The 12,443-nt window shown below is 44.4% G+C and overlaps 1 protein-coding gene across 1 annotated transcript; it reads left to right on the top strand.

Annotated features, from left to right (window-relative positions):
* Window positions 1-407: 407 nt before the first annotated feature.
* SP5 (Sp5 transcription factor) lies at window positions 408-2,699 on the top strand. Its single transcript, XM_015634121.3, has 2 exons — window positions 408-610; window positions 1,110-2,699. The coding sequence occupies exons 1-2, from the start codon at window positions 560-562 to the stop codon at window positions 2,160-2,162; spliced, it is 1,104 nt and encodes a 367-aa protein (XP_015489607.1). The 5' UTR covers window positions 408-559; the 3' UTR covers window positions 2,163-2,699.
* The last annotated feature ends 9,744 nt before the right edge of the window (window positions 2,700-12,443 follow it).

The following is a 12,443-nucleotide window of genomic DNA, read 5'->3' as shown; positions in this document are numbered from 1 at the left end:
AAATTAAAAAAAAAAAGGAGGGGGGATCCAGTGTCTTGCACATCCAACGCAAGGGTCTCTAGGCGGTAAGGGGTCCTTTGATCAAGAAAATCCAATTATTTGTGTATATACATTTCCCACATAGTGATTACTTCATTAATTGTCCCGCCTTTATCTCCTCCCTTCCCATCCCCCCTAATAATCAGTTCTTTTATCCAGACCAACAAACACACCATAGGAGCTTTGTGGATTCAAAGGATTTGCTTTCGCTTCTGAAAGAGCCGCTATTCTTTGATGATTGGGTAGCGGCAAACTTCAAAGCCATAAATCTTCCCTCTGACTGGTTGGCGGCCCGGCAAAGTCCTTATCAAATTCTTGGAGGTGATCCTGGCGCAGTCAGACAGTCCGCGGAGATCGCGCAGCGCGGGGGGGTGGGACGCGCACAGAGGCGAAGAGATCAGAAGGAAAGGGAGGGAGAGGGGGAGAGAGAAAGAAACTGGGCAGCATCTCGTCTTCCTCTCGGCGTCCTCATGCCTCGGCAGTGCCCCGGCGCCTTCACTTCGCCCCGGGCGCAGTAGCCATGGCCGCGGTGGCTGTCCTCCGGAACGACTCCCTCCAGGCTTTCCTTCAGGTCAGTACCAGCACCCGGTGTTGCGCCGAGTCCCGCGGTTGTGACCCGCATTGCGAGGGGCTGCTGGCTTCAGCCGCCTCCCTCCCGGGGCTTTACCCCGCGGTGGTAGGAGGCCGGGCTCGGGCTTCTCGGACTGGCAACTTCCCTCTCCCGCCAACAGCCAGACTAACTCCAGACAGTGCTCCGTGGCAAGGGGTGTGGAGGGCGCGGGGGCTGCCTCCCTGCCCACAGAGGCTGCTTCCCCGGCCCAGGAGGGGCGGCGGGGCCGGCGGCACTGACCACAGGCGGGACCGATCTCTGGGCGGGGCGGGGGGGCTGAGCCCGTCCTGCCCTCTGGGTGCGCATTGTTTTCGGAAAGTTTACCGGCCGTGCGGGGAGCGGCGGGGCAGCCCCAGCCTCGCACGGGCAGCGAAGTTTCTCGCAGGCCGGTGTCGGCGGGCGGCGAGTAACGCGCTCTCTTCCCTCCTTCCCTTCTCCCCTCCCTCCTGTTCCTGCGCAGGACCGCACCCCCAGCGCCTCCCCAGACTTGGCCAAGCACTCGCCCCTGGCTCTTCTGGCCGCTACTTGTAGCCGGATCGGGCAGCCGGGCGCAGCGCCCTCGGATTTCCTGCCGGTCTCCTACGACCCGACGCTGGGATCCCCCTCTAGGATCTTCCACCCGTGGAGCGGCGAGATGCCAGCGCACTCCCCGGGAGGGCTGCCGCCGCCGCATCCCAGCTTGGGGTTGACCCCTCAGAAGAACCACCTGCAGCCCTCCTTCGGGGGCTCTCACGAACTTCCCCTCACCCCCCCGGCGGACCCCTCCTATCCCTACGAGTTCTCCCCCGTCAAGATGCTGCCCTCCTCCATGGCCGCCCTGCCGTCCAGCTGCCCGCCCGCCTACGTCCCCTACGCCGCGCAGGCCGCCCTGCCGCCCGGGTACTCCAACCTGCTTCCGCCCGCCCAGCCCTGCCGGCAGCTGTCGCCCAACCCGCCGCCCGAGGACATCCCCTGGTGGAGCATCCAGCAGGCCAGCGCCCCGGGCGGCTGCGGCCACCGCTTCCCCGCGGCGGCGGCGCTGCCGCGGAGCCTGGTGCTGGGGCACTCGGACTTCGCTCAGTACCAGACGCAGATCGCCGCCCTGCTGCAGACCAAGTCTCCCCTGGCGGCCACGGCCAGGAGGTGCCGCCGCTGCCGCTGCCCCAACTGCCAGTCGGCCGCCGGCAGCGCCCCTGAGGCGGAGCCGGGCAAGAAGAAGCAGCACATCTGCCACATCCCCGGCTGCGGCAAGGTCTACGGCAAGACCTCGCACCTGAAGGCGCACCTGCGCTGGCACACGGGCGAGCGACCCTTCGTCTGCAACTGGCTCTTCTGCGGGAAGAGCTTCACCCGCTCCGACGAGCTGCAGCGGCACCTGCGGACTCACACGGGCGAGAAGCGCTTCGCCTGTCCCGTCTGCAACAAGCGCTTCATGCGCAGCGACCACCTGGCCAAGCACGTCAAGACCCACCAGAACAAGAAGCTGAAGGCGGTGGCGGACGGCGTCAAGAGGGAGGACAGCCGCGACCTGTGACCGCCGGGACCACTACCGGCGGCTGCTGCCTCTGCGGGCCGAGTCGAGCCACGGCGGGACTCGAGCTGGGGGCGTTTCGCCGCCGGGGGCAGGGCGGCGGCGGGGAGAGGCCGGCGGCCGGCTCTCGGACTGTCGTCGGGCACGGCGAGCGGGACCCCGGCTGGGGGCGGCCTCCGCGGACCCTCAGGCCCGGGACTGGACCCTCACAGAGCCCCGGGGCAGGCGCCCGGCCCGGCCTGGACGCGGCTGAGGGGGCAAGAGCAGAGCCGGTCTGGTCCGGCCGCGGGGGTCGAGGCTTATAGACACCCGGGGGTGAGGTGGCAGCGCCGGTGTGGCCGTGCTGGGGCTCGGCCCTCGGTGCTTTCAGGGTAACAGACTGAAGTTTTGTGTACAGGTTATTTAATAGTTACGTTTGAATACACGTGTTCCCCTCCGTCTTCGCCCCCGCGCGGGGTCCAGCATGAGATGTTTCTGTAAAGCGACCCGCGACCGCAGCGTGAAATAAACACGTTCACACCGGGGTCAGCAGGGACGGTCCCGCCGCGTCGGTCTCGTTTGATCCTTCCGCGGGTGCCCCGCGCGGCCGCCGCCTTCCCGCCATTTCCCGCTGAGGCGGCGGGCCGGCTCCGGGGCCGGCTCCATCGCGGCGGCCGAGCGGAGCTCAGCGCACGGTGACCTGAGAGCTGCTCATGGTAAACACCTTTAAAATCCCGCGAGCTGCTTCGGACGGGTGTGCCTGTCGCCTTTGGTTGGTGGGTTGGGTTTGGGTTTAAAATTTTCAGTATTTTGTTTCCTACACATGAAGCTGAGAGAAAAAAAAGAGAAATGCATGGTGCCAGTACTGGGAATGAACATACAGGTCAAGTTCTACAGACTGGGATGTATATTTGTGCAGAAGTGGGCAGCAGTCAGTATTAGTGATGCCCCTTCTCAGACAGGTCCAGGCCACAGGGCCAGCCCCAAACAGCCACTCCCAGCCTAAGTTGTCTGTGGCATAGCAGAGCCAAAGCATGCTTCCCGAATGATAACTTAATGTAAAACTGCAGAATTTAGGGGCTGACATACATGTTACCCTGGCACTACAACAAAATGGCAGTCACTGTCCTGCAGAGGGAAAGAGATACTTGGCACAAAACAGTGTTTAGAAGTACCTGGTAGATAGTGATGGCCTTTAGGGTTTCTTATCTATCACTGGGCATCATGTAAGAGTGAGTTTAGGCATATTTATTTTCAAATAAGAACATTTCTTACTGCAGTGAGTTCCCTATTAATTTTTTAAAAAAGATTTGAATCTATGTAGCCAAACAAACTGAACAACCTGATCAGTAATTTGCTAAATTTTGCATTCTAACATTGAGAATATGTTATTTGTGCCTTATATTTTTACAACATCAGCTTTATTTTCTGTTTACCTAATGAGACTGAAATAAAAGTGCCTTCAAAACTTCACCAGGACTAATCTGGAACTGTTCAGCTTCAGGTGAGATCCTCTGGTGGCAGTTGTCAGGCAAGTTTTGGCACAATCATGTTGGTAGATACACTTTGTCATGGACTTCTGAATCAAGAAAAAACACAGCTCGATAAACGTTTGTAATGACAGAATATGTAAAACTAATGTGTTTATATGTATGTCAAATACCGCCAAGAATCTCTTCTCCTGGGGAATAATGAGATGAGACAATACCACAAGAACCCTCATATATGAAATAATGGGAACTTAATGGACAGTTACCACAGTACAGCTCCTTAACAATATTTTAATATTTATTATTCTGAATTAATTTCTTGAACCATATTCTTAGGGTCAACTTACTAAATTAATAACCAAGCAGCTGTCTTCTACTGAAGAATCTTCTATAAACTGTTGTGTTATAGAAAACATTGAGAGAAATATGTTTAGCTTCATTAGTTACTATTCCTTTGCCAAAGATTTAGGTGTCAGAAGTATGCAGTTGAGTGATATGAAATAGAAGATATCTTTAGTGCTCAAGACTGAGTGACAGCAAGGCAGGAAATAAAGGATGGACCTGATCCAGAAATCCTTTGTAAAAAAAGTCTTCGAGACTAAAGTGTGTCCCGATTACTACTGATGTAAGATTTAAATATTTCATCAGGAATTACAATGTTTCTGCTTTTTAAAATGTTTCATAGCACAAAGTGGCAGTCTGATTCCTTTCTTTGATACTAAGTTCCATTAAGAAGAGTTAGAACATTTAAGATTGTTTTAAAAGAGAGTTTGTTTCACTAAATAGTCTTTCAATTCTGTGTATGGGTGAAAACTACTTAAAACGAGACAAGTGGAAAGTGCTTTTGTTGGTAGGAGTACAGGAGAAACAACAATATCTCAGGGTATGAAAGGTCTCTTACAGGAGAGCACAATTCCCACATGACAATGGCCTTTCACTGCTGAGTGAGTGCCAAGATGAAGAAGAAGTATTGGCGCAAGCTGAAGTAATGTCTTAGATGGTTTCTGGTGCAAATTTACCCAGACTGAGAGCTAGAGACACATTCTTCTTAGAGAAGATGTAACCAGCAGAAATTAGCCCAATAATGGTAGAAGTGGTGACTTCTAACCTGGACCATTATGGAAAGATTTTTCTCTGGTTTGAAGACATGCTGAATTTGTCAAGCATCTATGTTGCCTGGTCCAGCAGACTATTTTGGGTTCTTATTCAAAGTAATGTCATTTTGTAGCCTATGCACCTTGTGTATATGTGTAATGACTACATTAAAGCTTGAAAGTGCACAGGTTAAAATACATACAGTCAGAATTAATTAAAAACATGAGAGAGGGATGTATTGAAGTGAAAACCCGTAGTATCAAATACTAATGAAAATTTTAATCTCTAAGAATGGCACACACACACACATACACACACAAAAAAAAGGCAGAAAATTAGGGACTTAGGAGACTTACTTAGGTAAGTGAAACTAACAGTTTATATTATAAAAATATTTAATAAAACTATTTATCTGTAAAGCTTTTAAATAGTTCATTGGGAAAAGGAAGTGTGTATGCATCATTGCTGTTTCATACTCATCTGTAAATAGCTAAATCATATGATAGCTTTTCAATTGAAATCATTAAACTTTTTTAGTAATTTGGCATTTAAATATACATGTGACCTTTCTGATGTATAGGTAGAGCATTACAAAAATATATTGCTTACATCTCAAGAATTTATTTCTAGTTTCCAAATTGCACTCCATAATAAAATTAACTTTTAATTTTGCATTCACAAAATACATTTAATACTTTTAGCTGTTTCCAATCAGCTACAACAGCTGTTCATTTTATAAAATTAAATTATTAATATTCTTCTTAATTATAAATTTTGAGTACATATGCTGCTCAAGGTCAATTCATTTCCTAATTTTAAAACTTAAATGTCATTGATATAATATAATGTCATATCATATAAACCAATTCATTTGGTATTTAATTCAAATAAATTAATCTCAACCATAAAAAAACCAGGATATAGTTAAAAAAACTTCAGATCTGGTCTTTGAGCAGAGAACATTTAAAAAATCAACAACTAATCAACATTGTTCTTCAGATAGCTTGGGGGTTTTTAATGTGTTGTTAATCAAATTCTTTTTAGTCAAAGGTCAAATAGAATAAGACTTGCACCTGGGAGAAGGTTGCAGGAGGTCCCAACTGGCCAGATTTTCATTGCAATAAGGCAACAAATTTATAAAACTAAGTTTCCTAGCTCCTTGACTACTATTATAGAAAAGCAAGGTAAAGTTTTTTTAATTTATATTGGGAGATGTAGTTCCTAAAATTATCATAATGTAATTCTTGCTTCCGTATTGAATTAAGAGTGTAATTTTTGAAAAATCTATTTAATCTTCAATAATTTGCAGATGTTGATAGATTCCATTTTAAAGTAACTAAAACTTAACTATTTCACTTTATAAATTCACATATCTAGTATCAGTTCTGAATACTAAAGAAATAGAGAATATAATATGCTGCTGTCTTGAAACTCTTAGATGAAAGATATCTTTTACTGTTCAGTGATATTTAATGACTCGGGAGACCACTCAGAAGTTCATAAATAGGGCAAATTTGTATCTCTGTGCAAGTAGTTGCATGATAACTGAAACACTTTTAAACAAGCCTTGTAATATTTCATGGATCTTGTCAGTCTATTCTCATACTTAGCAGTAAGAAACAAAAGTATAATGTCCAGCTTGTTGTCAGATTTTATAGTTTTCATAGAACCTTCTTTTTCCTCTGTTACAGTTTTTGGAATTATTTCACACTTTTTAGGAGATTTTTTTAATTCTGTGGTAAAGATGTGGGGTCTGTTACTCTGGCGCATGATAGAATCATCTCAAAGACCTATTAGATTTTCCTACCAAACTTTTTAAAAGTACTCACCAAAGAGGATCCCTAAATCTTTCCTTCAAAGGGATTGCCTAGCAGGTATGTTCAACAACTTTGTATTTAAATATTGTCCAAGCCACTGAGGACCTGGAAATGTGCAGCACCCAACAAGGTTCATGCTTGTCAGGTAAGTGTCAGAAGTGCATGTGATTCAAAGGTCTTTTAAATAACTTTATGGGGTTTATTCCCTGTTAATATTTACTCCAAACTGATTTGAAGTCATGTAGGTTTTTCAGTATGGATAATGAAAATCAAAGAAAACAAACATGTATTTTGACCTTCTGATTGTGACAAGTCAGTAGGAGATTATAGATAGTGAGTTTTGGCTTTTAACCTGGAGGACATCAGTGCTGTTTTTCTTCTCATCATCTCTTAATATCTTTTCTGTTGCACATTTAGTTAAGGACACACAGAATCGTGTCCCTGACCCAGGCCTGGAATTTGCATCATTGCTTAGCCATGTCAGCAGGAGCTGACCTGTGGCTGTGTACAAAGCCTGTGTGCTCCTGAGAAAGGTTATGGATGTCCTCTCAAGGGCCTGTAGGGACATGTAGTAGGTCTCCATCTCCTCTTCAGGTGACTGTGGGGTGCATCCTGTACTGGAATGTACTGAAGTTAGTGGCCAAGACCTTCTGAAGAATTGGCAAGTTTGTACTGAGGTACGAACTGAGTTACTATTCACTGAACAATTTAAGCGTGTCCTTTAAAGGTGCAGAGGCCTTGTACAGAGTGTCCACATAAATTCAGATTCTACAGTGCTCCTGTCTTGAAATTCTTGGATGAAATATACCTTTTGCTGTTCAGTGATATTCTGTGAATTTAGCAGACCTCTCAGAAGTCTGTAAATAGGGAAAAATTATATTTCTGTGCACATAGTTATCAAGGCACTTTTAAAGATGCCTTGTACCAAGGCAGTCTTCTCTGGAGTATCAGTCACATTAATGCCAGTAATGAGTAAGTAACTCGCTTTAGACAACATCCTAATTTGCCCTTCCTGTCAACTTGTGCCATCATGAAGTGCAATCTTTTTTACATTTTTAATTTTCTGTTGCCACTGAATTATAGGCATTTATCATGACAGTGACTGACATGTCCTGAACTGAGTATTACATCACCATAGCATTTAGCATGGAGGAATGATGAACCATAAGAAGGAAAATTAAAAATAAAACCACTGCTTTTTAGGATACTCATATTCAAAATGAAAAATAATGTTCAAATAACAAAAACTGATACTTTTCACAACATAAATGTGTCTGTTTTTAAATACCAAAGTCAATAGCCCTATCAGAAACAATAGTGTGTACCTATGTTTTTGCATTTTTTAAAGGTAGCATTGTCTGCAAAAATAGCATGTTCCTATTTTCTGTAAGTCCCTGTTCTTGTAATAGTGCTAGCTGTTTAAACAACGTTCCTGTATTACCCTGTATACTACTTGAAAACATTTTTCATTTTCCTTTTTAATAGGAACCAGACATCACAGAGCACACTTTCAAAACAGGCTCTAATTATAAAGCAGGTTAAAAGAAATTTTATTAGCCGAAGCCCATATCTTCACTTGGGGTCATATCCCACATGCTTTTTTCAGGATCAGATGGTGTGCCTGTGATCTCCACATGCAGATCTCTCATCTATATGGAAAGGAGATGTCAGTCACACTGCCACATTCACCCGTGTTTCAGACAGCTCTCCACAAGTCTAGAATCCACCTGTGAAGAAGGGAAAGGAAAATGCACACTATTCACTCATTAAAGATTAGACAGGAAAGATAACACAGCCTGAGAATGTCAGGTGGTCTCAGCTATCATACGTCAATCCCAAAGGAGTGTGAAAACGGTTTCATTTCTTCCCCTCACATGTAAATAATTAGCTTTTCTTCTGAGCAGGAATAGTGATAGTGTTTTGCTCTTGTTTCATTCTGCAAAGAACAGCCAAACACTTGACATCTGCTTGCTTTACATGTTCTGAAACATTGCTTGTGCATCTTAGTAGCCTAATATAGGAAGCCCATTCTTCACAGCATTACCTGACCCTTCAGCAGTGTGGCTCCACTGACTTCTTGCTATTAATTTGCTCTGAAAGAACTGAAAGAGTTTTAAGCAGGCAAAGATTACACTTTTATATTTTCTAAAATACTAACCAAATCTTCTTATGTGCCTACATGAGGCCTAAGGCTATGTCTGATCTTCTTAATAAAATGCTTAAATAAATTGTATAATGACACCGAGAAGCTACTTGCAAAATAATCAAAGCTGTGTTTGGTGGTTAAATACTTAGGTTAGAGAGAGCAAACTGTGAGCAATCTTTTTAGGGAAAGTACATTCTCTGTAATTTTAACATGTGAACACTGTAACTGTAACTCTGATACCTCATTGGGATCATGAATATACAAAGAGCAACACTAAACATATTCAGCATATTCTGGCAGTCTACAGGGAAATGTTTTTTTTTCTCCTAAGAGGAAGGGCTTGTTAAATTTTTTTCCCACAAGAGTGGGAAGAAGACCTTCATGGATCTGAAGATCTTTATGGTTTTGTCAAGGAGGGGGGCGAGGGAGAAGACAAAGTAGACAGGCAACCCTTCTTTTTCATGGGCCGCCTTTGCTTACCCTCACAGCTATCAACACTAGCAAGGAGTCTGAGTTCTCTTCACATCCTAGATGAAGAGAAGAAGCATAAGACCCAAGGATTTTTTAGAAGCCTCTAGCTGCTTCACTTTCTCCAGTTCCCTCATGCAGCTCAGGAGAGTTTGTAGTAGAACCCCCCCATAATTTTCTGCAGGAGGTTCCACTATGCAGCTGCTACATTGCATTCATGGCGTTTGCTCTCTCCCCTGCCCACAAAACTTCATATCATTATGCCTCATTACACATGAAGATGAAAGTTTCCTAAGCTAAATAAAGTGATTGCAAAGTACTGAAATCACTGAGACTTAAATGTGGGAATTACCTTCTAGATTTATCATTTAATTATTTTTCTCATTAGAACCACAGTTTTAATCTGCTAAGAAATATTAAATATTAAACAGCCAGTAAAGCAGAATAGTATTATACATTAAACTAACTCCTTATAAAGTGCCTAAGTACATTAGAATCTCCTTTGTCTTTTTATTATATGTATTCATTCATCCTAGGCTTATTTTAAAATAGGTGTCATGTGTCAGATATAGTACTGAGATCTAGATTCTGATCTAGATGCTAGAATCTCTGACACTTAGTGAGCATGTTCAAGAAAGGACAAGGAGGAGGGTAAGTTCAAGCCTGTTTTTAATTAGCTGCAGCAATTAGATGTTTTGAATACCCAGAATGATGTATTAGAATTACACAATTATTTGGTTTGTTTGGTTGCTTTTCAATACACTTGAGAACCAGCTCCTAATTAAGATACACACACTATCAAAGATTAAAAACTTAGATGATGGTAAAAACAATTAGAATGATTTAGATGTAGCTTTAGATTCCCCATGGTTCCTGTACAGATCTGCAAGACAGCATAGTGTGAACCCATGGAATTTATATTCTCTGCACAAGGTCCAGAAACAGCTGCAGTATTTGTGTGCCCTGCAGGGATGTGGGCCACCCCAGAACAGGTGTGATGCACTGGGACACGATGGTTTTCCCTGAGCTGGCTGGCTCCTTTGACAACAGGAGCTTTACCCTCCACGGGAACTGCTGCAATTTCCCACTGCCCCTGGGTAAGGACTTGTTCCTCTCTGCACAAGTCCTTCTTGGGGTGCTACAGTCCTTACCCTGCTCCCAGGCCAGACTAATAGATCACAGCAGAGTGTTGGGAAGGTAGAATTAGAAAGAAACCCCGAAAGCATCTCTTACACAGAGCCTCTACCAGTTCAGAAAACATTCTTTCCTATTTAAAAGGTGTAAAAGAAAAGCATAGCATACAACAAAGCACATTTTTAAAAACACAATCTAAGAGCCAATTATTCAACCAAGATTACCTCCAACTACAGGTGTGACTCACCCCTTTAAAATGAATAGACTATGTAATATACCATCCTTAATATATCCTGAATGTTTTGCTCTTGATCTCAAAAGCAGTAAGCACAGTCTCTCATGAAATCTTGATGCAGAAATGACCAAGTTCCTACCATCTCAATGTCATGTGATAACCTCAATCAAAGCAGCCAAATCCTGGACTTGCTGCTGATTCCACAACACTTTTTTGTAGCAATAACCACTTTTCTCTATCATCATTTATTCAAAAAGGTGAATCAAAAGCATACTGAAATATACTTTTGATTTACCTTTTTGAATATAATAGTCTCATCTGAGTTTCTGCCTGCAGGAGATGTTCTTCTCATTGGTTAAGCCATGAAGTCTTACATCAGTAAGAAACAAACTATGGCTGACCTGACTTTCTCTTCTCCTTTTCCATGTATAGATTCTTCTTATGCAAAGACAGCAAACCAAGACAACTCGTTACAATCCAGTCTCAATAAGAATTTTTAAAAGGAGAATATTTTTCTTCAGCAGTTTGACTGAAGAATAAAGGGGTACTTGTTTTTAGAAAGCTGCAGCATCTTTTTATTTGCTGATCTGAAAGCCAATCCTCTATTAATCCTAACAAAATTATCTGAATATATCATTAATGCTTGCTACTGTGAGATGCATTTAGAGCTATATTAATGATGATTAATACTAAGGATTTTTACAGTGTGAATTCTACAAATAAATTCTGACATTTATGCATGTAAAGTCACACTTTTTCACATTTTGACTTTTACCAAACTTATTTTCATTTTAAGTAAGTCATTAGAAATTCACTTTGAACTGGACTGCAATAAGCAACACTTGAGCCAAAAAGGTTCACTAAATGATTGAATCAGCCCTGAAGACCTGCTCAGGGATAGGTGGCATGTCAGATTACACACCTAATGCTCCTAAGTTTTTGTGACAACAAATGAGTGTGGTTATGATCTCATCTTCCCACTTTAAGCTCTCAGACATCAGTAATTTGGCTCTTAGTACCTCTCCACCAAGTCTCAGATTTTTCCTAACTTCTTGGGGGGGCTCAGATTCATATTTCTGGGATCTAAGTATTTTACCCGCTCCACTGTAATGCTCTCAGGGAAGACCTAACAGTATCCCAGCTACATCTGTTTAAAATAATTTGAGTGCCTTTTGGGGAGCATGTGTTTAAGGCCATAAGGAAACTGCAGAGCTGCACATGCCCCTGGAGCCAACCACATCATCATTAGAGAGTCCCAGAATGCAGGAAGAGCCCCTGCTACATGCAGTATCCTTTGGCAAACAGGAACAGAGATGGTTTTCTCAGGGGAAATGGTAAACTTAATGGGGATGCACAGCTATCACGAGCCACACCAAAGGTCTGTTTAACCTAGGAGCCCGTTTTCCAGTAACAGATGCTATGGAAAGTGGATTAAAAACAAGGCATATATAAAACAGATATTTCCCTTGGCACAGCCTCTCGGATTCTGAGGAACAGTGCTTCAGAAACTTCCCGAGCTGGAATCGCATTTTGTTTGTTGTGTTTAATAGTCACAACTTGGCCGATCCATCACAGATTTGTCTCACCCCGTTACGACTGGATTTACACTTTGCGAGTCTCAACATCCTTTAAGAGATGTTTGAGCAGCTATGACGGTTTTATAAGCGTTTCAGTGTTGCCTGAATGCCCCTTAAAACTGGCGTAGAATTCCATTCTCTAGGCCGTTCCCACCCACACGGTCTCGCATCGCTCTCCTCCGGCGCACAACCCAGTCGCAGCCGTGGGCTGCAGCGGCTCCCAGGCCGCCCCTCTGACCCCGGCCGGCGCTTCCCACCGGGAGCAGCCGCGGGACACCGGACCCGGCCCCCTCCGTGCTCCAGGCGGCGACAGCCGCGCCCCCGCTGCAAAGATCCCGGCGGG

This window comes from Parus major, chromosome 7 (assembly GCF_001522545.3).
Source record: "Parus major isolate Abel chromosome 7, Parus_major1.1, whole genome shotgun sequence".
In the NCBI taxonomy this organism is placed as follows: domain Eukaryota; kingdom Metazoa; phylum Chordata; class Aves; order Passeriformes; family Paridae; genus Parus; species Parus major.
Note: the sequence above shows the minus strand (reverse complement) of the source record. Positions and strands in the feature narration are given on the sequence as shown.